The sequence below is a fragment of the Ostrinia furnacalis genome, unplaced genomic scaffold (genome assembly GCF_004193835.3).
Source record: "Ostrinia furnacalis isolate ACB-3 unplaced genomic scaffold, ASM419383v2 OfSCF0048, whole genome shotgun sequence".
Lineage (NCBI taxonomy): Eukaryota > Metazoa > Arthropoda > Insecta > Lepidoptera > Crambidae > Ostrinia > Ostrinia furnacalis.
The window spans coordinates 17,294-43,471 of record NW_021130287.1 but is presented as its reverse complement, the minus strand read 5'-3'; the positions used below and the strand labels follow the sequence as shown (position 1 = coordinate 43,471).

The 26,178-nt window shown below is 38.6% G+C and overlaps 2 protein-coding genes across 4 annotated transcripts in view; one reads left to right on the top strand and one right to left on the bottom strand.

Moving 5' to 3' along the window:
• LOC114352844 (hemicentin-2) overlaps positions 1-3,381 on the top strand; it is a 35,480-nt gene extending 32,099 nt beyond the window's left edge. Inside the window, exons 6-7 of the mRNA XM_028304616.1 lie at positions 355-571; positions 2,468-3,381. Coding sequence (XP_028160417.1) covers positions 355-571; positions 2,468-2,583 — 333 coding nt within the window. The 3' untranslated portion in view covers positions 2,584-3,381. The remainder of the gene's footprint in view (positions 1-354; positions 572-2,467) is intronic.
• Positions 3,382-3,832: 451 nt separating this feature from the next.
• Positions 3,833-26,110, bottom strand: LOC114352683 (ATP-binding cassette sub-family B member 8, mitochondrial). 3 transcript variants are annotated; one of them, XM_028304434.1, is made up of 15 exons: positions 25,936-26,110; positions 25,516-25,858; positions 25,067-25,222; positions 24,673-24,818; positions 24,299-24,374; positions 23,906-24,046; positions 23,345-23,529; positions 22,670-22,847; positions 20,155-20,274; positions 18,801-18,904; positions 17,924-18,098; positions 16,390-16,568; positions 10,887-11,034; positions 9,765-9,867; positions 3,833-3,918 (listed from the first exon to the last, which is right to left on the bottom strand). In XM_028304434.1, exons 1-14 carry the CDS (start codon positions 25,980-25,982, stop codon positions 9,772-9,774), a joined length of 2,094 nt encoding a protein of 697 aa, XP_028160235.1. In that variant the 5' UTR covers positions 25,983-26,110; the 3' UTR covers positions 3,833-3,918; positions 9,765-9,771. The 3 variants fall into 3 exon arrangements, 2 of the variants coding, with proteins under 2 accessions (XP_028160235.1, XP_028160312.1); XM_028304511.1 differs by lacking the exon at positions 3,833-3,918 and adding an exon at positions 7,529-7,780; XR_003655880.1 differs by lacking the exon at positions 3,833-3,918 and adding an exon at positions 7,706-8,118 and having other exon boundaries at positions 9,413-9,867.
• Positions 26,111-26,178: the final 68 nt, after the last annotated feature.

Here is a 26,178-nt window from a genome sequence, read left to right as displayed (position 1 = left end):
ACTTTTATGAGCTGTCAAAACGCGACTCTTGCAAAGGAAGTTATGACTGTCACTTACTCGTGGTTTGACAACCTAATTGACTAACAATTTCAATATATCTGACATTATTTGTGGGACTACGACAGATTGAAAAGGCGCTGGTAGCCAATACGTACTTACCTAATCGGGACCGATGCCACCGCTCATTCTCACTAGGACTGTACTCGGGTAATAGCCAGGAGGACCAATCAGATTTCCTGGTTTCCTGAATGATGAAATCTGATTAGTTATTCAAAATACATCTCCACTCCTCTCCGCCTAATTACTCTTCTCTCAGAATACACGTAAGAAATAAACGTATTTTCCCCTTTCCAGAGCCCAACACCTCCCCAATACGTGTTCTGGTACCACAACGAGCGGATGATCAACTACGACGCGACGCGCGGCGGCATCACAGTGGAAACGGAGCCGGGTGCTCGCACACAGAGCCGTCTCACAGTCAGAGGCGCCACGCTCAAAGACTCGGGGAATTATACGTGCAGCGCTAGCAACACCGAGCCCGCGTCGATACACGTGTTCGTCTCTGAAGGCAGTAAGTGTCTCACCTCAAAGCGCCAGTTGTAAGCATAGCCCCTGACTGTAAGCCATTACAGTCAGGGACGCCACGCTCAAAGACACGGGGAATTACACGTGCAGCGCTAGCAACATCGAACCCGCGTCGATACACGTGTTCGTCTCTGAAGGCAGTAAGTGTCTCACCACAGAGCTGGTGCACAGTCAAGGGCGCCACGCTCAAGGACTTGGGGAATTACACGTGTAATGCTAGCAACACCGAGCCCGCGTCCATACACGTGTTCGTCTCTGAAGGCAGTACCTAAGTGTCTCTACAGAGTGCATCACAGTCGAGACGGGGCCAGGTGCTCGCACACAGAGCCGTCTCACAGTCAGGGGCGCCACGCTAAAGGACTCGGGGAATTACACGTGCAGCGCTAGCAACACCGAGCCCGCGTCCATACACGTGTTCGTCTCTGAAGGCAGTAAGTGTCTCTACAGAGTGCACCCCAGTTGAGACGGACGGGTGCTGGCACTCAGAGCCGTCTCACAGTCAGGGGCGCTACGCCCAAGGACTCGGTGAATTACACGTGCAGCGCTAGTGTTCGTCTCTGAAGGCAGTAAGTGTCTCACCACAGAGCTGGCTTACAGTCACGGGCGTCACGCTAAAAGACTTCAGCAACTGTTAGTGCAGCGCGAGTAACACCGAGCCAGCATCGATACACGTGTTCGTCTCTGAAGGCAGTAAGTATCTCACCATAGAGCCGGCTTACAGTCAGGGGCGCCACGCTAAAAGACTCCAGCAACTGTAAGTGCAGCGTGAGGAACACCGAGCCCGCGACGATACACGTGTCCGTCTCTGAAGGCAGTAAGTGTCTCACCATAGAGCTGGCTCAGTCAGGGGCGCCACGCTAAAAGACTCGAGGAATTACACGTGCAGCGCTAGCAACACCGAGCCCGCGTCGATACACGTGTTCGTCTCTGAAGGCAGTAAGTGTCTCTACATAGTGCATCATAGTTGAGACAAACGGGTGCTGGCACTCAGAGCCGTCTCACAGTCAGAGGCGCCACGCTCAAGGACTCGGGGAATTACACGTGTAATGCTAGCAACACCGAGCCCGCATCCATACACATGTTCGTCTCTGAAGGCAGTAAGTGTCTCTACAGAGTGCATCACAGTCGAGACGGAGCCAGGTGCTCGCACACAGAGCCGTCTCACAGTCAGGGGCGCCACGCTAAAGGACTCGGGGAATTACACGTGCAGCGCTAGCAACACAGAACCCGCGTCGATACACGTGTTCGTCTCTGAAGGCAGTAAGTGTCTCACCACAGAGCTGGTTCACAGTCAAGGGCGCCACGCTCATGGACTTGGGGAATTACACGTGTAATGCTAGCAACACCGAGCCCGCGTCGATACACGTGTTCGTCTCTGAAGGCAGTAAGTGTCACTACAGAATGCATCACAGTCGAGTCGGAGCCAGGTGCTCGCACACAGAGTCGTCTCATAGTCAGGGGCGCCACGCTAAAGAACTAAAGGACTCGGTGAATTACACGTGCAGCGCTATTGTTCGTCTCTGAAGGCAGTAAGTGTCACAGTATAGAGCTGGTTTACAGTCAGGGACGCCACGCTAAAAGACTACAGCTACTGTAAGTGCAGCGCGTGTAACACCAAGCCCGCGTCGATAAGTACACGTGTTCGCTCTGAAGCCAGTAAGTGTCTCACCACCCACGTGGCAAAAATATAACCTGAGTAGCAAAATCTGGTACTTCTATAAAAGACCTGAGAACGTTTTAGAACGTGCTAAGCTTCTTAACTTTTTAGTCTTTATTTTTCTCAAAAACGAGTTGATAAACTTTATGATCCTAATCCTAATTAAAGTAAATGTTACTTTTAAAACAGAACACTAAAAATAACGAAATCTTCTATCCTTTTCAGGCAACAAAATGGCGGCGATCCTCCGTCGGAACACGAGCGCCATCCACGGTATAACGTCGAGCGCGACCTGCTTACTTCTGCTCGGCTCCGCGCTGTTGCACTTCGGCCTGCGATGACGGTGGAGTGGCTAGAGCGGCCGTAGGTGACGGCGAAAGTCGGTGTTGACGGTGTATCTTGTCGGTGAAAAGTGGAAACTTAATTTTTATTTGGAAGTCTTAGTTAGTTCATTGAAGGGTTAGGATGGCATGAATTTGAAGGATGAACTCTGTCACTTAATCATGTTAATAGGTACTTTCCTGGACAGTGAACTGCTATAGCATTCATAACAATAAACTTTTATTGTGTCTGGGTTACTGTCGGGAAAGTGTTAAATAGGGTCGAAATTAATTATTTCTACCAGGAAATTCTATGTCTGATTTGTATGGAGGACACACAGTGTTAAATTATTATCCTAATGATTCTAATAACAAGAATCCTAAATAGGTATTTAATGCTTCGGATGGCACATAAAGCTATCGGTCGAATTAACAGGAGCAGGAATTTAAACCTATTTCGGGTCATAAGTTCTAACCCCAGAATTATGACCTCAGATGCTACAACCCCTAAGATAGATGTCACTGAGTAAAAGTATGGAAAATTCGTTCGTTTTTAGAAGCTATTAGAAGAACAAGATCATCTAAATTATCGACTTTCGCCGTATTGTTGCACGAAGCAGATAATGTACAGAGGAATAGCATTCAGGAGTGATTCAAAGATCCAAGCTAATTCGTTCCTTCAAACGATCATAATAGGGAACAATTTTGCTTGGGAATGAGGGTTTTCATGATTGAAAAATCTGCCAGATGGCAATACGTAGACGCGAGGTCCAAATGCTGCATGATTGGTTATTTTTGACATGACATTGACAGATAAAATATGTCAAAATCCACCAATCATGCAGCATTTGGACCTCCCATCTACGTATTGCCATCTGTCGGAATTTTCAATGGCGAAAACCCTCATTGAGTGTGTAAATGCGAGAGTGTAGTTCTGTCAAAGAACCCGAAAAAACATCTCCATTATTTTCTTAGCGAATTCGATTTTACGAATAGAAAGAAAGAAAGAAATAGAGCTATTCTTCTGTACATTTTAATACTCGTTGCATTTGGTATAAGATACCTTCAGTTATCCCCTCAGTCGTTTAAGAAACATAATTATACTGTAAAAATAAGTTGATTCAATTAGGTAAAAGAAATTTGTAATAACATAGTCTATCTATACTATTGAAGTAGGTAATTTAATAGGTATTTATGGAAAATGTTGAAATACCAAGGAATTTGATATACCTACTTAAAATAACATAATTGTTTATTTGTAACAGTTTACCGAAAAAGAAAGGCACATCAAGTATGCAACTTACACTCACCAAGATGGCGCCACTGTAAAGTTCTGTCATCCACCAGTGCTGCCAACTGTTAAGTATAAAAACGATAGCCTTCATTCAGTAAAAGAACGGCGCCGGTACATCCCAATGAGGGTTTTCGCGAATGAAAAATCCGCCAGATGGCAATACATACACGCGAGGTCCAAATGCTGCATGATTGGTTATTTTTGACATGACATTGACAGATATGTCAAAATCCACCAATCACGCAGCAGTCAGACCCCACATCCACGTCCCGCCATCTAGCGGATCTTTCATTCGCGAAAACCCTCATTGATTTAGAACCATAAATTATATAAAAATTAAAGTTTAAAATCAATTTGTTGTTCGCGACTGTATAGGTTTTTTTTAGTCACAAAGTATCAAAAGCTACTGAACTCTCATAAAAAATATTGTCAAAAATACCAGATAAAAATAAAACTTTTATACCAAAAATGAACGCCAAGAAACCATGAACTAATTAATAAGTAAGATAAATTAACTCAAATAGTCACACAATTTCAACGTAGATTTAGTAACAAAATTGACAATGATCTGTACATAATATAAAATTATTTACCTGTAAATATGAACCTTCAATAGGTATTGGAATTATACGTAAAATGTTGAGATAAAATTAAATTATTATACCAAGGTTATTCATTAGTCCTTCTCATAGTTAATTAATTATTATTAATTTACGATAAAATTCAGCCATTTTCAAAGCGCCCCTGGCTGCAATTTTCTGTACTGCATGATGGATTTTTTTAACTTCAGTTGTTTGCCATTTTTGTAATATGGCAACTCATACGAGTATTGCCTTTACTCAGCTTTTGTTTTTTATCAGGGTTGTCAATGTCACATTGGGTCTAGTAAAATGCGTATTTATTAGCCAAATCAAAATAATAGCTGATAATTTCAAATTAAGTCAATTAAATATAATATACATTATGTAATAAAATATCCTGTTTAAGTTACATTGTAACTAAACCATTGTTTTTGTAAATGTACAGTATTTTACTTATTACGTTAACGTCATTCTATAGCGTAAGATTCAGGGTTCGATTTCCATTAGCGTCTTCATATAATTATGTTCGAGACTTTAAATAAAAAATAAAATAAAATAAAATAAAAAGTAATAATGGTTTAAAACTCACTGCGCTTGATTTCAAAATATACGTCAATATAAAAATCAAGGAGTAAAAAAGATATAATAAAATTATTTGTATTACCAACATCACAAAAAAAATGTTAGCAATTAAGCTATAAAATTCTAACAATAATAATAAATTCTACGGAATTAAAATTTAGGATACACTTGATTAGGTAGAAAATAATTCATTTGTACAAAACTGATGAATTTAACTCAAAAACACTATCGTTGATATCAATGTAAACGTAGTCATATTTACAACTGGCAAAACAACATTCTAAATTTTAACTGATATAGCAATACCGCATGATTAATAAGACGAGTATTGCCAACAATAAAAAGAAGATTCTTAAATAAGCTGACTGCCACTTTGAACTTTATTTCCTTACACTTTAGTGTAAAACGTGATACGCCTAACTTTAGACTAACGCGGTTTTGCTATATCAGAGACATAACTAAAATATGACCGTTGCGGGTATTACAGCATATTGCATAAAAATACGGAAATACCCAGTGTTGCCACTTAAAAAAATACATAGTGTTACCATATTAGTTCTCTAAGAGTCTATGATAACATTAAAAAGCATAGTGTTAAAATCTATATAGAGATCGGAGTTACCATCATCAGTATACTTGAAATTGAGATAAAATATTTATATTGTGTAATTCTAAAATTTGTTAACTTGTGTAAATATGAACGATGTAATTATGCGTAGTAATTGAGTTAAATGTAAATAATTCGTCAGTGTTATTGAATTTATTGTACAAACAATTTTGGTGATCCAGTATGCAATAAACATTAAATTTCTTCGGATCATATTGTTTTTTAATGCTAGTGGATTAAAAACTGTTTGTGATTCATCAATACTTTAAAAAAGCCTACTCCTACGGGGTTCGATCGCTGGACCACAGCTACTATTGTAGCCCGATATCATCAGCGTGTGACCTTTAAAGAGAAGGTAAGTAATTGGGTAGGTGACACCATTAACCAATTAAGGGCAGTTATTTTTGCAAAAAAACACTTCATTCTGAAAACCAAGTTAGTTTTCATTCAATAAAAAGTTATCAATTGAGTTAACGGAAATGTGACGTCATAATGCTGCATTTTGACAGCTTTAAAAAAAGTATGTCAATTGACTGTGGTGTCAAGCTTTTAACTTCCCAATTACAAAATATCCATCTATAAAAATATCATATTTTTTTACCAAAAAAGAGAGGGTAGTGCGATTCAAAATAATGTAGCGATTGAACTGACACCCACGCCGCGCGCGGCGCTAGAGTCGTTCCCCTCCCCACTTCCCACTCCCCGCTCTCGCCTTTAATCAATCAGTAATCGCCGAGACGCCGAAGCGAACGCACGTCGATATGTCGCTACTCGAGCGTGTTACACTTACGCGACCGCCGTGTGTGTTTTAATTGTGCCTTCACGTGATCCGTGGACATTATTTATGAATATTTGACCGCGGGTATGGTGTACTCACAAAAAAAAATTGTTTATGTTAGATAACATTACGTTTGTGTTCGATATGAAGTATTGCCGAGTTGACCGCCGAGCCGTCACACCAAACAGCTGATGATCGTGACGTGGTAAGGTAAGTACTTTGTACTATGATCGGTTATTATTTACTTGAATAGGGGCGTTTTTTGCCACAAAAAAAAATTATAGTCCGATGTGATGTCGACTATACATTGCTCACGCGCGTGTCATTAAGCTGGGTTTTAGCGCGGAATAAAAATATATTTTTTAAAACATACTAAAACACTTTTTTTATTTTATGTACCTAACTTCTAAATTCATATTACTTATTCGCAGTTTATAGGATAATATTGCTTACCTTAACACCCTGTATAATGTTTACAGTTTTGAATAAGAAAACAACGAATATAATAATAACAATTTTATTCTCGACACACGACCATACAATCGCAATAAATAAATAAATAAATGTAAGTAAAGAAAATCGTGTAAATCGTTTATTTACATACAAAATGTACTTGAGTGCACAAAATGCCACAGAATAAAGACAATCACAAAACAAAGGTACAGAAGTATCATAAGTATCTATGAAGGTAAAAAAATAGACAGGATTTTTGGTAACTAAAATGCACTGAAATTTTCACATAAACTTATATTTTATTTTGTCATTTTAGGGTCTATCTTGTGCTAAACTCGGCAAAGATACTAAATAAATATAAAAACACCTACTCTGGCAGGACTTCTAGCAGATTTAAAGTTATTTGTTGTTTATTTCTACGGATTTATCATTTAACTAATTGGACTCTACAGTAACATGTTATAGGTCGCTCAATGAAAATTGAGGCGTTAGCGCAGATATTGTATACAGGGTGTTAGGTAAATGGGTATATGAGCCGACACTAGCCCATGTTAACATATTATTATGCATATAAATAGTATGGTGAAGTCAGAAAATTGATATCATCATACAAAATAAATTTTATAAAATCAGATATCAAATTTCTGACTACACCATACCATTTATATGCATATGTTAACATGGGCTAGTGTCGGCTCATATACCCATTTACCTAACACCCTGTATAGATACAAATCTTTGCTTGAGTTTATTGCCTCAACTCTAGTTGATCCACCTTTACTAGTATTGTGGCAGTGGTACACAGACCAGAAGTCTAAAATAATCGCAAATCAATAATATCAAACGAGATTAAGATATTAATAAAATATCGCTTGCAACACCAAAACCAACCAATATCCCATCTGTCACCAATTTGAAGTGATCTACGACAAAACAAAATCAATAAATACCTCTTCTAGTTACTTCTTTTGTCTTCTCTATTTTCTCATTTACGCTTACTGGTAAAAATATATTATTACATTAGTTACATTATATTTCTTGTTACTTAAGCATCTATCTCACTATCATTTGCTTGTATAATCTACTTTATTATTCTTAAAAACGCATAACGGCAGTGACAATGTTATGAAAAAATGGAGTAAGATTTTTTTTTACTATTTCTCTGTGATATTAAAACCTATTTCATGCAAGTACCTATCTCATTCTATACTGAAGTCAACAATTTAGTGAATTTCTGCATTTTTTTTTTGCTATTTTACTACGAGGGGCGGCTGAAAAGTTTTGAGCCTAGGTATCTTCAAGTGTTATTATTGACTCACACTAAATTTAATTAATTTGCCAATAACCTCCTTAGTATATGTACAAAGTTTCAATTCATTAGCGTCATCACGCTTTTAGTAATTAATCCGTAAACATCATCATGTCTCAGTCATCCTCGCAATGTACGAAATTGAAGTACACAGTTGTCATAAAATGCCTCACAAAGAAGAACAAAACGCTGACGGTAATATTTGAAGAGATGTCGACAGTTTATGGGGAATCTGGGCCTTCATTTGCCACCATGAAAGATTGGATCCGATAATTCAAGCATGGCAGGGAGTCGCTAAAAGATGACCGCAAGTCAGGGCGGCCAGATTTCGCCATTAACGAATAAAATAATGAAAAGTTAAAGAATCTTGCTCTAGAGATCCGCGAATTAAGCTGTGACAGATAGCTGAAGCCATAGGCATTAGCAAGGAACGTATTGGCGATATTTTTCATACTTATTTGCACATGAAAAAGGGGTGTGCGCGATGGGTGTCAAAAATGCTCACGCCATTCGACAAACAGCGTCGAGTCACAACTTCGCAGGAGTTTTAGGACATCTTTGGCCATAATCCTAACAATTTTTTTTCTCACATTGTCACTATTGATAAATAATAGATCCGGCAGTACGATTCAGAGTCAAAACAAGAGTCAATGCATTGGATTGAAAAGGGAAAACGCCGCCGCGGTATTCAAAGTGGAGCGATCGACACCCAAGCTCATAGGCACTATTTTTGGGATTGTGGAGGAATTTTATTCATTGACTACCTACTTAAAAAAAACTACAATAAACGGGGATTATTTTGCTGTACTGTTGATAAAAGTGCGTCAAGTGGTTGTCGAAATATTAAGAGGCAAACTGGCGAAAGGAAATCTGTTATTGACAGACAATTCGCCCGTGCACATCGCGCATGTTGCAAGGCTTGCCCCGGGTAAAACTGGATTTCAAGAAATTAATCACCTACCACACAGTTTAGTCCGAATCCTTAGCTATTTTTTCTAATTCTCAAATTGGAAAAATGACCTCCAGGAACGAAGATTTTTGAGTGACAAAGAAATGAAGGCAGCGTTAGAGGATTATTTCGAAGGGAAAGATTGCGATTTTTTTTTCAGTGGGTTAAAAGCTCTTTTATACAAATGTAAGAAGTGCGTTGTAGTAGAGGAAGATTAAATAGAAAAATATATTTTTTATACTATTCTATCGGCATTTTTAATACCCTAGGCTCAAAACTTTTCAGCCGCCCCTCGTAGTTTAAGAGATCTATTAATTAATTACTTTCCCAGGCTATAAAAATCTTAGACTCTATAATTATTAGATTATTAATTTATCGACGGTTTAATCTTTTATCTACATTTCTGCAAAAATGCAATTTAACATACACGTAGACGTCATGTCATCATGACGTGTATATGACGTCATCATCGGTTAAAAAATTCCATAAAGTTTTCAGCGATATGATACCAAAAAAAAAAGTGTTTTTTTGTTTGTTATAAATCAATGCGTTTCACTCTGCGACTCTATATCGTAAGCGGATGGCTTTAAATTACTATTTCTAACTTTGTCAAATTAGTTATTGTCAACAAATTATTTTATCAAGCTACCTCACTCTCATAACGTCCTGGAAGTCTCTGAATCTTGGTCCTGTTGCTTGATCAGGTTCCAGTAGAAGCCTTTCTGTTTCTTCAACTGATCGTGGGTGCCCATCTGAAATGTACAAGTTCGAGTTTTATCTATCACTTCTAAAGCCCGGTTTTTTGATTCGTAGTTAAAATAACCAATAGTCAAATTTGACAGATGTCAAATGACAAGTGGTTAAATATCAGAAAAAAAATTGTTAGCTTGACTACTAGTACATTTTTTAACTACACTCAACATCAAATAAACCGCACCTTCCGCGACGCGAACTTTAAAGATTTTCTTCTGATACAATCATGGTGCCCCAACAATATTGGTGTTATTTGAAAGCCCAATAAATATCCTTAAAGAAAAACACTTAATTTCTCAATAAATTATTAACGTATACCATAAATGTGACTTGAAAAAAGACTTCACTTTGGGCTCACCTCTGGGATCAATTAGACCAAATTTTATGGTTATAAAACCAAATAATGATCACACGTGTCCTCTTTAACAGATGGATAGCGATTAATCCCAAATTAACAGTTTTATAGCCATAAAAGTTTGCTCAAGCGTAACTACCTATTTTTTGAAAAAGTGACTCTGAATCCTTCTAAAGACACATTTTTGGGGTAAAAACGTTTCCTCTAATGAAATAAAGTGTAAAAAAACTAGGCTTTCAAATGGAACCAATGTTGGTGGGAAGTTGGGATGCATACGTTTGAAAAGTGCTTGTAGCGGGAGGTGCGATTTATTTGATGCCGAGTTTATTAGTTAACATTTTGTTAATATTTAACGATTAGTAGCAAAATTTAACAATTTGTTATTTTAACTATGAATCAAAAAACTGGCCCTAAGGTGAGTTAATAATTTGGTTATAAAGTTCATCTTACGGTCAGAGAGACATAATACATTGTGTAGACAGTCAAAAATAATATGGAGGGATAAAATCAGCAATTCTAGGTCTATATTTCACACAAACGAAAAATCGTTTCTGTGTGTGATTTATTGTCTGTTTATTTTGTGTATTTTTTTTCTTTTCTTGTGTTGTGTAGAATAAAGTGTGTTATCTATACTATCTTAAAGTATAAATTCAAATCCCTCACCTCTACAATCTTCCCCTTATTCAAGACCACAATGAGGTCCGCATTTATGACAGTTGAGAGGCGATGAGCGATCACCAACACTGTGCGCCCTTTAGCAGCTGTTTCTAATGCTGACTGTACCACCTTTTCGCTGGCAGAGTCTAAGGCACTGTGAAAAAAAAACATAAGAATGTTAGATTTTAAACTTTCGCGTTTAATTTCAACTAAAATCGAAAGACACGGGTCTTAACGCGACTCACGGCTTGACGTTTCGGCTGCTATGCTTCGTAAGAATGTTTACAATCTATTGTTTTTAACTCTGTATAAAGAAAACTACAGTATCGAACAAAATAGATGCCGACTAAGGTGTCGTAGCCAGCCGGGAACTGGGTGATGAACTCATGCGCATTTACTGTCATAGTAAAGCTAGAGAGTCACGTGCTAGGGGACTTTGGCTCTTATTATGATACCTATAAAGGTCAAATTCCTTGTTCTTTATGGTGATAGGCGGGTTCTTCAATATAGCTCGTGCGATGACTACGTGCCGTTTCTGGCCGCTGCTATTCTACATTGAATCTGGCTGGCGACTTTGAAACTTCTTACATAGCTAATAAAGGTGAAGGTCTACTGACCTAGTAGCCTCATCCAGTATAATAATAGGCGGGTTTTTAAGAACAGCTCTTGCTATGGCCACGCGTTGCTTCTGTCCGCCGCTTAGCGCTGTGGCGGCCATCCGCCACATTCCTAACTTGGACCACCGCCTTAGATTTCGGAGCGACCCGCTTCCGCCTATGAGATTGGGCCAACCCCGACTTGACGGAACGTGAACGAATCGTTGGCGCATGCGTGCTGTGGCCGTCACAATACATCTGCGTCACTCGCACACCCGTGAAGACGTATGCTGCCGTCTCGCTTCAACGCCGGTCACCGATCTCCGCTCACTCATCGCCGTTGAAGAGTTTTGAAATATGTCGTCGTGACACTTCTTCCGCGATCGCTTTGCTCTTAAGATTTAAATAATTTTATTGCTATTGTATCCTAATCAATCCTTTGCTATTCCTGTTGTTAAATATAATTTCCAATCCGCTAATAACATTCTTCCTTCCACCGTGTTCTTCCTACCTTTATTTCCTGACTCGAACTGCCTAACAATAATCTTAACGATTAAGAATCGGAATAGGATTCCGAGTAAAACATATGGTGGGTTGTTGGCAAATAACCCCCATAGCGCTGTTCCCCGCTCGCCGACCAACGTGTCATGCGACTTTCAGCTTTCTTACAAGGCTCATAAGACTCAAAGTCGACTGACCTGGTGGCCTCGTCCAGTATAGGGCATGGAAACGCACTTTTGTCTCCTGCACGATACTCATTGCGTTGAGCAAATGTGAGCTTTCCTGTAAAGCCAATAGGGTTTAAGATTGTCTGACTGACCTGGTTGCCTCGTCCAGTATGATAATAGGCGGGTTTTTAAGAACAGCTCTTGCTATAGCCACTCGTTGCTTCTGTCCGCTCACCGACCAACGTGTCATGCGACTTTCAGCTTTCTTACAAGGCTCATAAGAGTCAAAGTCGACTGACCTGGTGGCCTCGTCCAGTATAGGGCATGGAAGTGTTTCCTGCACGATACTCATTGCGCTGAGCAAATGTGAGCTTTCCTGCAAACCCAATAAGGTTCAAAATTGTCTGACTGACCTGGTAGCCTCGTCCAGTATAATAATAGGCGGGTTCTTCAGCACAGCTCTTGCTATAGCCACCCGTTGCTTCTGTCCGCCACTCAGCGCTGTTCCCTGCTCGCCGACCAAAGTATCGTAACCAGCTGGGAACTGGGTGATGAACTCGTGCGCATTCACCGTCATAGTAAAGCTAGAGAGTCACTTGCTAGGCGACTTTGGACCTTATTGTGATACTTACAAAGATCAAATTCGACTGACCTTGTCGTCTCGATCTATATGGTGATTAGGGATTGCAATCCGGTCCGGCGGATCCGGTAATCCGGCGGATCCGGTGTGTTTTTGGACCTACCGGATCCGGTGAGACGGCGCCGGATCCGGTGGCGGATCCGGTAAAGCAAAAAATACGCGAACGTGAACTGGGAAAGTCGAGCGCGCGCGCATTTGCCAGATCGCTAGACGTGGTGCGACACTACATTGCATATTCCTTTGCAAAAAAAAAATGCTTCTTCTTTTATTGTTTCTTAGGAGTCAGATTATTTCTTAAAAAGAACTGAAGTTTAATTTATAAGTACAAATTTAAAAGACTGTTTTGTTGATTTAAGTCTGTGTAGATTATTAATAAGAGTTTACATTATTATTTATTATTATTACTTAAGTACTTTCAGATACATACAGCAATAAGTGAGAGTCAGACTGATTACTAACTTTATTATTTAGAAATTTTATAATTTTATTAGTAGGTACAAATACCTAGTAAGGGAGAGTCCGCTAATTTGGACCAGTTTTTTTCAATCCCATTTTACACATAGTTTTGTTTTGTTTTTGCTAATGTCCATGGTATATAATAAAAAGATACATTATTCAACTTACTATTTCATAAGTATTAATTAACATGATTGTTGAATATTTAGCACAAATTAACAAAGTACAAGTTCAGAGCTTCGGTCCAATTTAGCCAACCGGTTTGATAATTTGTACCACAGGGTTACTAAATTGGATTTCAATAAATTTCAAGCCTATAAAAAAACTATGGCAAAATATTATACGATACATTCTTAACAAATTAGAAAACGAAAAGGAACAGTAGTTAATAACATAGACAATCGATATTGATTTACACGTTATCACGATTTTGAGTACAAGTTTTGTAATTCCAATTATCGTAACGCACACTTGTACCCAATCTACTTTGCCAGTCTTTTGCTTTCATTTATTGTTAGTCAAACATAACTACGCTATTATAACTTCAAAATATGATTTACTCAAAAAAAATTCAAAATCCTTTGGTAAAGTTCCATACAACTTGATGTGGTACAATTTAGCCGACTAGGTGATAGTGCTTTTAAAAAATCGGTAAAAAATATAGCTCTTAAATACCGAAAAATGTTTCAAATAATTGTAATCCACACTAATTTACGCTTCTAAATAATATATTAGAAACACCCTGTGATTAAATTTAACAAAATTACAAACTAAACATGTATTGTCAAAAGTAACTTGAAAACAATGAAAAAATACTTTTCAAAATAAAACTCACGTGTTTGTTGTCACGGCAAAAACCACATGGCCGATATTAATTGATTTTAGTTGTGTATCGCTGAGTGTTGCAGTTACAGACATTCAATAAATACTTTACGAAATATGGGGGTGGTACAATTTACCCGGCGGTACAATATACCGAACTCTCCCCTACTTACCAAAAATTACAATTAATACCGAAAAATATAAATAATATTAGTACTATTATCAAAACTAAAAATCACTAAATACTAGACCAAGCAAGTAACTTTGCAATCCGGATTAGCGTCAATCCGGTGAAATCCGGCCGGATTGAAAATGATACCGGATTGCAATCCCTAATGGTGATAGGCGGGTTCTTCAATATAGCTTGTGCGATGACTACGTGCCGTTTCTGGCTGCTGCTATTCTTTATCTAGCGAATCTGGCTGGCGACTTTGAACCATCTTACAAAGCTAATAAAGTGAAGATCGACTGACCTGGTAGCCTCATCCAGTATGATGATAGGCGGGTTTTTAAGAACAGCTCTTGCTATAGCCACCCGTTGCTTCTGTCCGCCGCTCAGCGCCGTTATAACAATCCTAGAGAGTAACCAACTACTCGACTCTGGGCCTTCTTATCCCAACTAATATTATAAATGCGAAAGTAACTCTGTCTGTCTGTCTGTCTGTCTGTCTGTCTGTCTGTCTGTCTGTCTGTCTGTCTGTCTGTCTGTTACGCTTTCCCGCTTAAACCTCGCAACCGATTTTGATGAAATTTGGCATAGAGATAGTTTGAGTCCCGGAAAAGAACATAGGATAGTTTTTATCCCGGTTTTTGAAACAGGGACGCGCGCGATAAAGTTTTTCTGTGACAGACAAAATTCCACGCGGGCGAAGCCGCGGGCGGAAAGCTAGTAATGTCAATAAGAGTCAAAATCGACTGACCTGGTGGTCTCATCCAGTATAGGGCATGGAAACGCACTTTTGTCTCCAGTATTATACTCATTGCGCTGAGCAAATGTGAGCTTTCCTGTAAAGCCAATAGGGTTCAAGATTGTCTGACTGACCTGGTAGCTTCGTCCAGTATGATAATAGGCGGGTTCTTCAGCACAGCCCTCGCTATAGCCACTCGTTGCTTCTGTCCGCCACTCAGCGCTGTCCCCCGCTCGCCGACCAAAGTGTCGTAACCAGCTGGGAACTGGGTGATGAACTCGTGCGCATTCACCGTCATAGTAAAGCTAGAGAGTCACTTGCTAGGTGACTTTGGACCTTATTGTGATACTTACAAAGATCAAATTCGACTGACCTTGTCGCCTCGATCTGTATGGTGATAGGCGGGTTATTCAACATAGCTCGTGCGATGACCACGTGATGTTTCTGTTCGCTGCTAGTCTTTATCTAGCGAATCTGACTAGGCGACTTTGAACCATCTTACAAAGCTAATAAAAGTGAAGATCGACTGACCTGGTGGCTTCATCCAGTATGATAATAGGCGGGTTTTTAAGAACAGCTCGTGCTACGGCCACTCGTTGCTTCTGTCCGCCGCTCAGCGCCTTATTAGTCACTAGCTGGGCAACTTTGACTCTTATTTTGAGGCCAATAAGACTCAAAGTCGACTGACCTGGCAGCCAGGTCTCGTAACAGCTCGTGCTATGGCCACTCTCTGCTTCTGTCTGCCGCTCAGCGCCGTTATACCAATCCTAGAGAGTAACCAACTACTCGACTGTGGGCTTTCTTATAATGCCAATAAGAGTCAAAGTCGACTGACCTGGTGGCTTCGTCCAGTATAATAATAGGCGGGTTCTTAAGAACAGCTCTTGCTATAGCCACTCGTTGCTTCTGTCCGCCGCTTAGCGCTGTGCCCCGCTCGCCGACTAATGTGTCATAACCAGCTGGGAACTGGGTGATAAACTCGTGCGCATTCATACTAATCTGAGTTGATCTTCTGCTGGGTTACTTTGAGCCTTCTTGTAAAGTCAATAAGGGTCAAAGTCGACTGAAGATGACGGGCGGATTTTAGAGCACGGGAACGCAATTGTCCCCCACTTCACGATACAAATCCTAGCAAATCATTCGCTGAGTAATTTTGAGCTTCCAAAGAGCTCAAAGTCGACTGACCTGGTAGCCTCGTCCAGTATTATAATAGGCGGGTTTTTAAGAACAGCTCGTGCTATAGTCACCCGTTGCTTCTGTCCGCCGCTCAGCGCCTTACTACTAATGCTAGAGTCACTCGATGAGCAACTTTAGGTTTTCTTGCAAAGTTAATAAAGGTGAAAGTCGTCTGACCTAGCTAGCGATCTGGCTGGGCGACTTTGAACCTTCTTACAACGCCAATAAAGCTTGTTGACTGACCTGGTAGCCTCGTCCAGTATGATAATAGGCGGGTTCTTCAGCACAGCCCTCGCTATAGCCACTCGTTGCTTCTGTCCGCCACTCAGCGCTGTTCCCCGCTCGCCGACCAAAGTGTCGTAACCAGCTGGGAACTGGGTGATGAACTCGTGCGCATTCGCCGTCATGGCCGCTTGTATCACCTGAAATAGAGTAAATAGAAAAATACAATTAAAATTAAGTATAAAATGGTGATCATTTTTGTGGCGTACCGATATACAATAGAAATCAATTGTTATCGCGGTCTCATGCAACCACTTATAGTACTATAAGTTAGTTACTACAACCAGGCCTGTTCATCTCCGCGAGTTTACATCGAAAACAAAACACGCACGATGGCCCTAACCTACAGGATACTATTCGACAAGACAATACGAGCGAACATTGACTCACGCACGCGTATTCTTGTGTATGATGGAAGAAAATAAAGAAAATGGTGTACTAAATACTGTGCAGTATTTAACTGCCTAAATAATAATAAAAACACAGAATGTACTTTTTTAAGTTGCCTCAAGACACTGCGAGGTAAATAAGTTGTTAATATTATTCATGATAATTCATGCTAAATCATGTATTTCCTCGGCCATTTTCCGCAGTTTGGCACCTCACGTCACATCATTTTACCGAAGTCAGCCCTATAGCTTCGGCGCAGTGCCGATCACTGAGGTTTGTCAACAAAATGGTGTTTGACTCTTGAGACAGGCTAAATTACACCATATTGTTAATGACATTGAGCATACATTTTTTTAAATACCTTCGCGAAGTGAAACTTCTGTACGTAGCACTTGTTATTATTCTGTGCTACAACCCAGTCGAGTTAAGTGCACACCTGACGGCCGTGACGTTACATCGACACTCTGGTACGGACGGGGCGAACGCGGGGAGGTGTGCGGAGTACGAGGGACAGTCGCAATCAGCGAGTTATCTCGATACTGCGGTCTCATATGACCACTTAGGTTCCACAAGTTAGTTATTACACATAATAATAAGTACTACGTAAAGGGAGTTTATTCGCGAAGGTATTTAAAAAAATATCTAGTCAATGCCGTCAACAATACGGTGTAATTTAGCTTGTCTCGGAGTCGAGCACTGTTTCGATTACATACGTCAGTCATTGGTTCTCTGCCGATGCGATAGGGCTGGCCGCTACAAGAAGCTACTGTGTCGCCATCTAGCGCACCACACGCGTATTTGTTCTTCTTTCCAAAGCGATTTTTTGACAATGGGTTAAGAATTCGCGCGTACGTCACTCACTACTCGCTCGTGAATCCCTTGTGGATTAAACCAACCAGAGATGAACAGGCCTGGTTATAATAGCTAAAGCCTGGTCCGTGAGCACGTAGAATTTTGTCCAATGACCCCAAGCTACCCATCCTTATCGCTCGCGCGTAATTATATTGCTGTCGCGACTGTGCGACGGGCGCCCGCAGTGAGTGTGCGAGTGCGACAGCAACATAATTACGCGCGAGCGATAGGATGATGATGATGAGTATCTTACCTCGGCGTCGCTCGCCTCCGGCTTGCCATAGCGTATGTTCTCCCTGACACTGGTCGCGAACAACACGGGCTCCTGGCTGATGAGGCCCAGCGCTCGGCCTCGCAGCCACTTGCAGTCAAACTGGCGCACGTCAACGCCATCTATCGTCACTTGCCCGTCGTTTACGTCGTAGAATCTGAAAGAGGTAATATACTACTTCTTGATACTTGAACTTGATACAGGGTGGAAACGATAAGTGATCTCACTCGATTATTTCTAAACTATACAAGATATCAATAAACTCGGATTTCAGGATTTCGGACTTTCAGGATCAGTAACTACTGATCCTGAAAGTGCTTCACGAGCTCTATCCAACGGTACCAATAATAAGTTACAAAATAAACTGGATCCATCCGAAAATTCATCAAAGTTTCCAGCTTTCATACATTTAGTGCTGCCACAGTCGTGGCACTCATGTCTTGATAATATTATAGCAAATAAAGCCTAAAACCAATGGTTTCCATGAATAGGCTTTATTTTGCAACAAAAATAGTCTGATGAGTTATCGATTGTACGACCTGATGATTGTCTGTTCTAATTAAACCCTTTTCTAGACAGTTCTCCAGAGTAAGTTTGTTTTTTATGGCTTTAAAATAAGGCAACACGGTTCAAAATAATCCGGAAACCATACTCTCACTGAAATATCATTGTTAGAGGTTTAACTTAAATAAGGAGCAAATATTAAGGACATTTTTTAAAATTATTTATTAATAATTATTTTCTTCACTTATACAGATTACAGGGTGAAAACTAAATCGGTTCGCAAGTTTTTAAAAACACTAAAGTAATTTGGACATACATAATATTATTATGGTGTGTTAAAGTAGCATTTACAAACCTCTCTAATAGTGCAGCTATAGTGGATTTCCCGTTGCCCGATGTACCGACGATTGCAACCGTCTTACCCGCTGGGATTTTGAGGTTGAAGTGCTTCAGCACTACCTGAAAATATGGAATAACTCGCTTTAGGTTTATACATAAACACCGAATTCTTATGTACTTGTAATAAAACAATAAAAAATATAATTAAAATCATAGCTCTTTACAGGGCTCTGTCAAGCCCCTGTCCCATATACAGGGTGTTAGGTAAATGGGTATATGAGCCGACACTAGCCCACGTTAATGTCAAAAATTTATTATCTTCATTTTTATTATTTTAATTTTCATACAAATCGGATTTTATAAAATTATTTTGTATGAAACTTAAAAAAATTAAAATGATGATACCAAATTTCTGACTTCACCATACCATTTATATGCCCATGTTAACATGGGCTAGTGTCGGCTCATATACCCATTTACTTAACACCCTGTATTGCCACCATAATTTGTACCTTGTCAACTTAGTCATAAGGTCGATAATCATTAATCAATAAAAATCTATCTGGGGGCACGGCAGTGCCCCCACCAAGTCGAGCAAAAAAGCGGCACGGCCGTACCATCCTTTTCTCGAAGCAATTCAGGCCATTTTCGACCGCCTGTAACTTCGTTGTGGATAAAACTACAAGGCTGAATTTTCATTAGCTATGCAGGCATTGTAAAGACACGGTATATTTAAAATTTCATTCAATTTGAACCAGTAGTTTAAGAATTATAACGGGTCAAAGTTACTTAATTTTGTCACTCACTGACTCACTGACTGACTCACTCACTGACTCACCGATCATCAAAACTCTAAGGCACTTCTAGCAGACCTAGAAGCTTCAAATTTGGAATATAAGTAGTGTTTGGTGTATGAATCAAGGAAAAACTAAAATATTTGGGGGCACGGTAGTGCAACCGCCAAGTCGAGTAAAATTTTTCAATTTCGGTCCAGTTTTCTAGATACATAACTGCTGTCTACAAAATACAAAAAGAAATGAGATCCCATCAAAAACAATACTTGTCAAAAAAACCAAGTCTCGCAACTCAGTTGTTCTACGGTAAAAAGTTGTGAGATCCATGTAATACCAAGTCCAGGCCAGGAAATCTTTAACGTTTTACATAAATATATTGACTTGGCCATCGCATGAAAACACGTGTAAATTAAATTATTTAGTGCGATGGCCAAGTCAATAATTTATGTAAAACGTTAAAGATTTCCTGGCCTGGACTTGGTATTACATGGATCTCACAACTTTTTACCGTAGAACAACTGAGTTGCGAGACTTGGTTTTTTTGACAAGTATTGTTTTTGATGGGATAATATTTACCGCTTCAGGACGAGTCGGGTACGCGAATGTGACGTCTTTGAACTCGATATCGCCGTAAATTTCGTGGTACTTTATAACTTTTGTGCCCGAAGTGTCCATCTTTGGTTCTTTGTTGATGTACTGAAATTGAAAGAACAACAAACTTATTATACAGTGTCACCAAAAATAACAAAACAAAGTAGCAAAATTAAAATCAGTATATTCGATATTATCTAAATGGAATAATATCGATAGTTTTATCTTTCATAAACAGGTAGTAATGCAAACTATTGGCTATAATTTATAAGTTAGTATCGATAGTACCGTTAGATAGTATCTGTCCTACCGATAGTTAGTATGACTGTTTTTCATGATCAACAATCGATATTCAAACTATAGTTTTGCAACACTATTGTCCAGCAATGCCTTTAGCCCGGTTTCTGAATCAAGATTTTTAAAATTCATCCTTGATATTACAGGGTAGAAACGATAAGTGATCTCACTCGATTATTTCTAAACTACACAAGATATCGAAAAACTGATACTGAAAGTGCTTCACGAGCCCTTTAAAACGGTGTCAATAATAGGATACAGAATAAAAGCTCAATCTGAAAACCTAAACTCAAAAACCAGACCTTTGTTGACCAAAAAATATATCTACAGGGTGTCCCGTAATGTAACGTCAAGCCGGAACTGGGTGTTGAGGCAAGTTATGCTGGTTATCAAAAAAATATAAAAAAAAATCTATGTGGCATTTTGTCAAAATAATAGGCATTTAAAAAAAATCCAAAAATTCTACTCCCGGTGACGGTCTTTTTACTCGTGTTGCCACAAATCTTCACTTTTTCCAATTTTTTTTTATGTTATGTAACCCTGAATAATGCTTCTCTAAATTGTTATCAAAATTACAAAACCAGCTGTTCCAACTTGGATGAAAAAAATACATTATTCCCAAAAAAAATATCAAAATTAAAATTTTGCCTAGTTTAAACTGACTGTACTGAAAAAAAATTGTACTACGCTAGTGTGGCAAGTGACGTCATAATTTGGCGCATTTAGTAAGGATTCCAAAATGGTATAACACTTTGTAAAATCTTGGTGTAATTGTCGACAATTTTTGTTTAATTGGAAATAATCCCGTTTTTAACTTGGTTAAAAATATTATTCTAATGTGCCCAAAATTCAAGTTTCTGGCTTAAGTGAGGTGGAGAAGCCATTTTAAAAGGTATGAGCGGGACGGAGAGGGCCATCTTACCAAGCAGGGATGTTATGGATATCCGTAACCGTAACCGAAACTATCGGATATCCGAAATAAAAAAATGTCCATAACCGTAACCGAAACTGATTCAAAAGTTACGGATAGTTTCGGATAAAGGCCAAACTGCAAAACTCTATGAAATCTGCAGTATACACGCCGCAGCTGCAATGCCGCGCTGCCGATTTCATAGTTTTGCAGTTTGCGGTTGCAGTTTGCGGTCTGCGGCCCGTCTTGGAATTGTACCTTAAATCTTAATATTTGTTACCAACTTGTCTGGCATTCGCTGGCACCATCTAATATGCCAGCCTGTTTTACCTTTATCATACATAGGTGTCGTCTTAGTTGGTACATAAAGTAGCTATGTGGGTCACGCTCACGCAGCATCTTGCTATTTGTATTATACCTACATTTTTGAAATTCTAATAATTCCGTAAGCGAAATTATCCGAAACTTTCGGATAATCTGAAATGATTTCATATCCGTGACCGTAACCGAAACCGGTATAATATTATTCTAATATTCGTAACCGTATCCATAACTGAAACTTCATATCCTTATCATTCCTGTTACCAAGTACAAGTGCAGGCAGAGCAGGTAGTAAAGGCGCGCGCGCACGGGTGACTTTTGTCACAGTATGTCAACTACTAATTACTGTCATGGTGACAAAAGTTTCTGTGACTGACTGTACGGTAGTCAGTCACAGAAACTTGAATTTTGGGCACATTAGAATAATAATTTTTAACCAAGGTAGATAAAGTTAAAAACGGGACTATTTCCAAAAAAACAAAAATTGTCGACAATTACAGCAAAAATTTACCAAGTGTTATACCATTTTGGAATCCTTACTAAATGCGCCAAATTATGACGTCACTTGCCACACTCGCGTAGTACATTTTTTTTAGGTACAGTCAGTTTAAACTAGGCAAAATTTTTATTTTGAAATTTTTTTCGGGAATTATGTATTTTTTTCATCCAAGCTGGAGCAGCTGGTTTTATAATTTTGATAACAATTTAGAGAAGCATTATTCAGGGTTACATAACAAAAAAAAAATTTGGAAAAAGTGAAGATTTATGGCAACACGATTAAAAGGACCGTCACCTAGAGTAGAATTTTTAGATTTTTTTTAAATGCCTATTATTTTGAAAATATGCCACAAAGATTTTTTTTTATATTTTTCTGATAACCAGCACAATTTGCCTCAACACCCAGTTCCGGCTTGACGTTACATTACGGGACACCCTGTATATTTGCTTTAAATATCTCTTTCTTTTTCTCACCTCAAACACTCGACCGCCGGCGCTAACTCCTTTGACGACCGATCCGAACAACAACGATAGTTGTGCGACCGATCGTTGTACTGTTTGCGCGTTGACTAAGAACGCCATGACGTCACCCGCCGACATCTGGCCGGTTGACATCAGGTGGCCGCCGAGGAACATTGTGCCTAACACCATCCTGATAAAGTTCATTTTCGTTTACCACTAGGTACTACAAATACTATGGTATTATTGAACAAAAAAAATGGAAATCGTGAAAAAGCTTACACTCTTTCATTACCTTGTGACGATTCAAATTGCATAAAGAATAATGGCTGAACAAGGCTACTCACAGTTCAAATTTTTTATTGGTTTTTGTATCAAAATCAAAAATATTTATTCAGTTTAGACCACAAGTGGCACTTAAGAACGTCAAATATAGCAAACAATAAAAAGAAAAGGTAGCCCTTATGGGGCACTTTACATGTCTCCTTATCTTTTGGGCTTAAAGGTACGTGAATAAAGCTCAACAAAAAAAACTCACCCTGCATTGCCCTAACCTTTTAAATTGGATAACGGCAAATTCAAAAATATTTACCACAGAAAATAATATTTAATTGATTTTAAAACTTATTCCATGTTAATAAAGTTCAGGAAACAGTTCAGTCGCCACTAAAAAAGAGTTAAAATACTAACCCATTCAAAAACAAGTTAGTTCCAGCCTGGAACAATCCCACTCCCAATCCCAGCTCCATACTTAGATCCGCTGCCTGCTCGCATTCGTTAGCGAACATTCGCGCCTCGTTCTCTTCGCCCGCGAACGCTCGCACGGTCCGCATGTTCGATATCGCTTCTTCCGCTACTAGAGTTGCTTTTTCTATCTGTAAATTAATAGAACTGCTTAAAAAACTCGGTTTTTTACATTTGTTTGGAGCATTTAAAGAGTTATAGGTACTGGTTTTTTCAAGTTTAATATTCTCATATCTTTTAACGTTTAGATTTTTTAGCACGGTGTCCAATTTTTTTTACCCACTACCAGGAAGTTCTTGGTCTGCATCTCAAATGGTCTCATGATGGAAAGTGACGATCAGGCAACGACGACGACGATAGAAGTAAATTTCTAACCCGCCATTTGCGTCAGACGAACCTCAAAACCAATTGCGATTGAGATATGACGCGAAGTCGACACTAGATGCTATTTACCATTTTGCACGAAAATGTACTGTTGAAAATATCAACAAAATTAAATATTCTTACCTGACTCTGAGCCTCTCTCGATAGCTTTCTCAATAGGGAACCGATGAATGTTCCCCCGATGACCACTGATGGGACACACACCAAGGTCAGAGTGGTCAATTGTGGCGATATCACAAGCAGGCTTACCGCTGAACCGATCACCTGAAAACCAATTTAAAATAATCTTGAGACAAAAGTACTATTAGTAAAATAGAACACTGGTGTTACTCTACTTCAATTTAAAAAATATTGTTTAAGTAAAAATTGATTGTTAAAACGTGCGAATTATGTACCTCTTAAGAACTTTAATTTACAATATTTGAACTATGGGTTACATGCAGTAATTTCATTATTAGAAAATGTCTTTCTTTCATTTTTAAGCACAAAATAATAATTGGTAAACAAAATAAATACCTGTGTGATAGCTCTCAAACCACCGGAGATGGTTTGTTTGAAGGAACTTTTGAAATCTTGCACATCCACTGTCAACCTGAAATGGAGAAATTGTTAGCTGCTTACTATTTTAATTAATACAAATGTTTTCTTTATTACCAGTCCCTACCAATTGTCAATGACTTGGTTCTTCTATGGCTCAATCATGGCATGGTAGCATAACAAGCAAACAATCTCATTTATTTTAGGACAACCAGATTGATCAAATCTGGAATATCCTAACTGGAAAAAATTACTCAAAAAATCTTTTAGTGTGTCGAATCTGGAAATTGAACAAAGGACGTCTGGTTTAGAACCACAGAGATGTCTTTGGTGATGATACTACAGTTAATTACCTATTGACTAGTTCTCCAGTTCTCTCACTATCGAAGAAGGCCATGTCCTGTCGCAGTATTGACTCAAACAGGTCTTGCTTCATTTGTAACGCGACTTTCTCTCCCACTTGTGCCAGTAAATGGATGTAGAAGAATGTAAATGCTGCCTGGAAGGAATATAAAGTAAATATGTAGTAATCTTATTTAGAAAGTTGTAATATTATGTGCTATTTTGCAACAAAACTTTTAACTTGATTAATGTCAAGCAGACTTCAAACCTTCAACTAATTGAATATCATACATATTTCTCATTCTCATATTTACTAAGCACAGGATCAGTCCATTTCATGTCTGTATGTATATTTGTTACAAAGTTATTTGCATAGATTGATAGTTATATTTATACAACATTTACCTGTCCAATGTACAATGAAATAAGTTTTAGAGCAGGCATTTTTATTTCTTCTATAAAATCTGCACTTGGATTGGTCTTCATGCTTGCTAGGACGTTGACAATAACACCTAACATCGCTGGAATGTAGACGTTCAGGAAGGCCACAGCCAATGCAGACTGAAAATAAAGAAAATATAATTTATTTTATGGATATTTTTACAAAAACATACAAAGGATATAAAAATTCTAGGATTTTTAGTTAAAGGCAGCAAAAACTATCTTTATTTTTAATTTAGAGAACCACAAAATAAGCATGATAGAAAGTAAACAAGCATTTTGGTTCTTTACTAATAATGCAGATAACACAAATCCTAATCTTAAAACTAAATTAAACACAGTAGAAGATTAAAAAGATTTTCTATGATAATATTAGAAACAATAATAATTTGTGGTTTGGAAATTATACTTACAGCAACAGCAGCAGCCAATACCCATCTATGAGGCCACAGGTATTCAAATAACTTCTTCCAGTCAAACTTTGAACTGTCATCATTAACATTTGGCCTCCGTTGGACTATACGAGAAGTTTGACTAGATTTACAAAATGCAGGCCCATTATTGAACAACACGCGAGCTGCAAGTCCTAAACTTATACCGGTACACAACTTCCATGGACTAAAAATTAAGAATTCACTGCACTTTGCACTCTTTTCTGTTGAAACTTTAAAATCCGAAATATGACGCTTAAGCACGTTTGTCGGTTTACTTTTGAGGACATTTATAAAATAGCCACTGTTCTTCGCTGTTAGCAACCTGAAAATAATTAAATTTCATATAAATAAAGGGAAAAACAATGCGAAATATACGTTCAATAGGTTATAAATATTTACCTCTGTTTTACTAAGCTACAAGAGTGCAATTGCATTAACTGCCACATTTTGGAGGTAAATCTTTATTAGCACTTTCGAAATACTTTAATTTCTGGACATGTTTTAGTTTTAAAGATAGTAATTTTACGTAATTATTGCTGAAAAAATTGATTTGGTTTCAGGGACGAACTTGAGCTTGAGTCAATGTCATTCATGGTTGTCAAACTTGTCATCTTGTCATCTGTCTTGCGCAAAACTACGCCC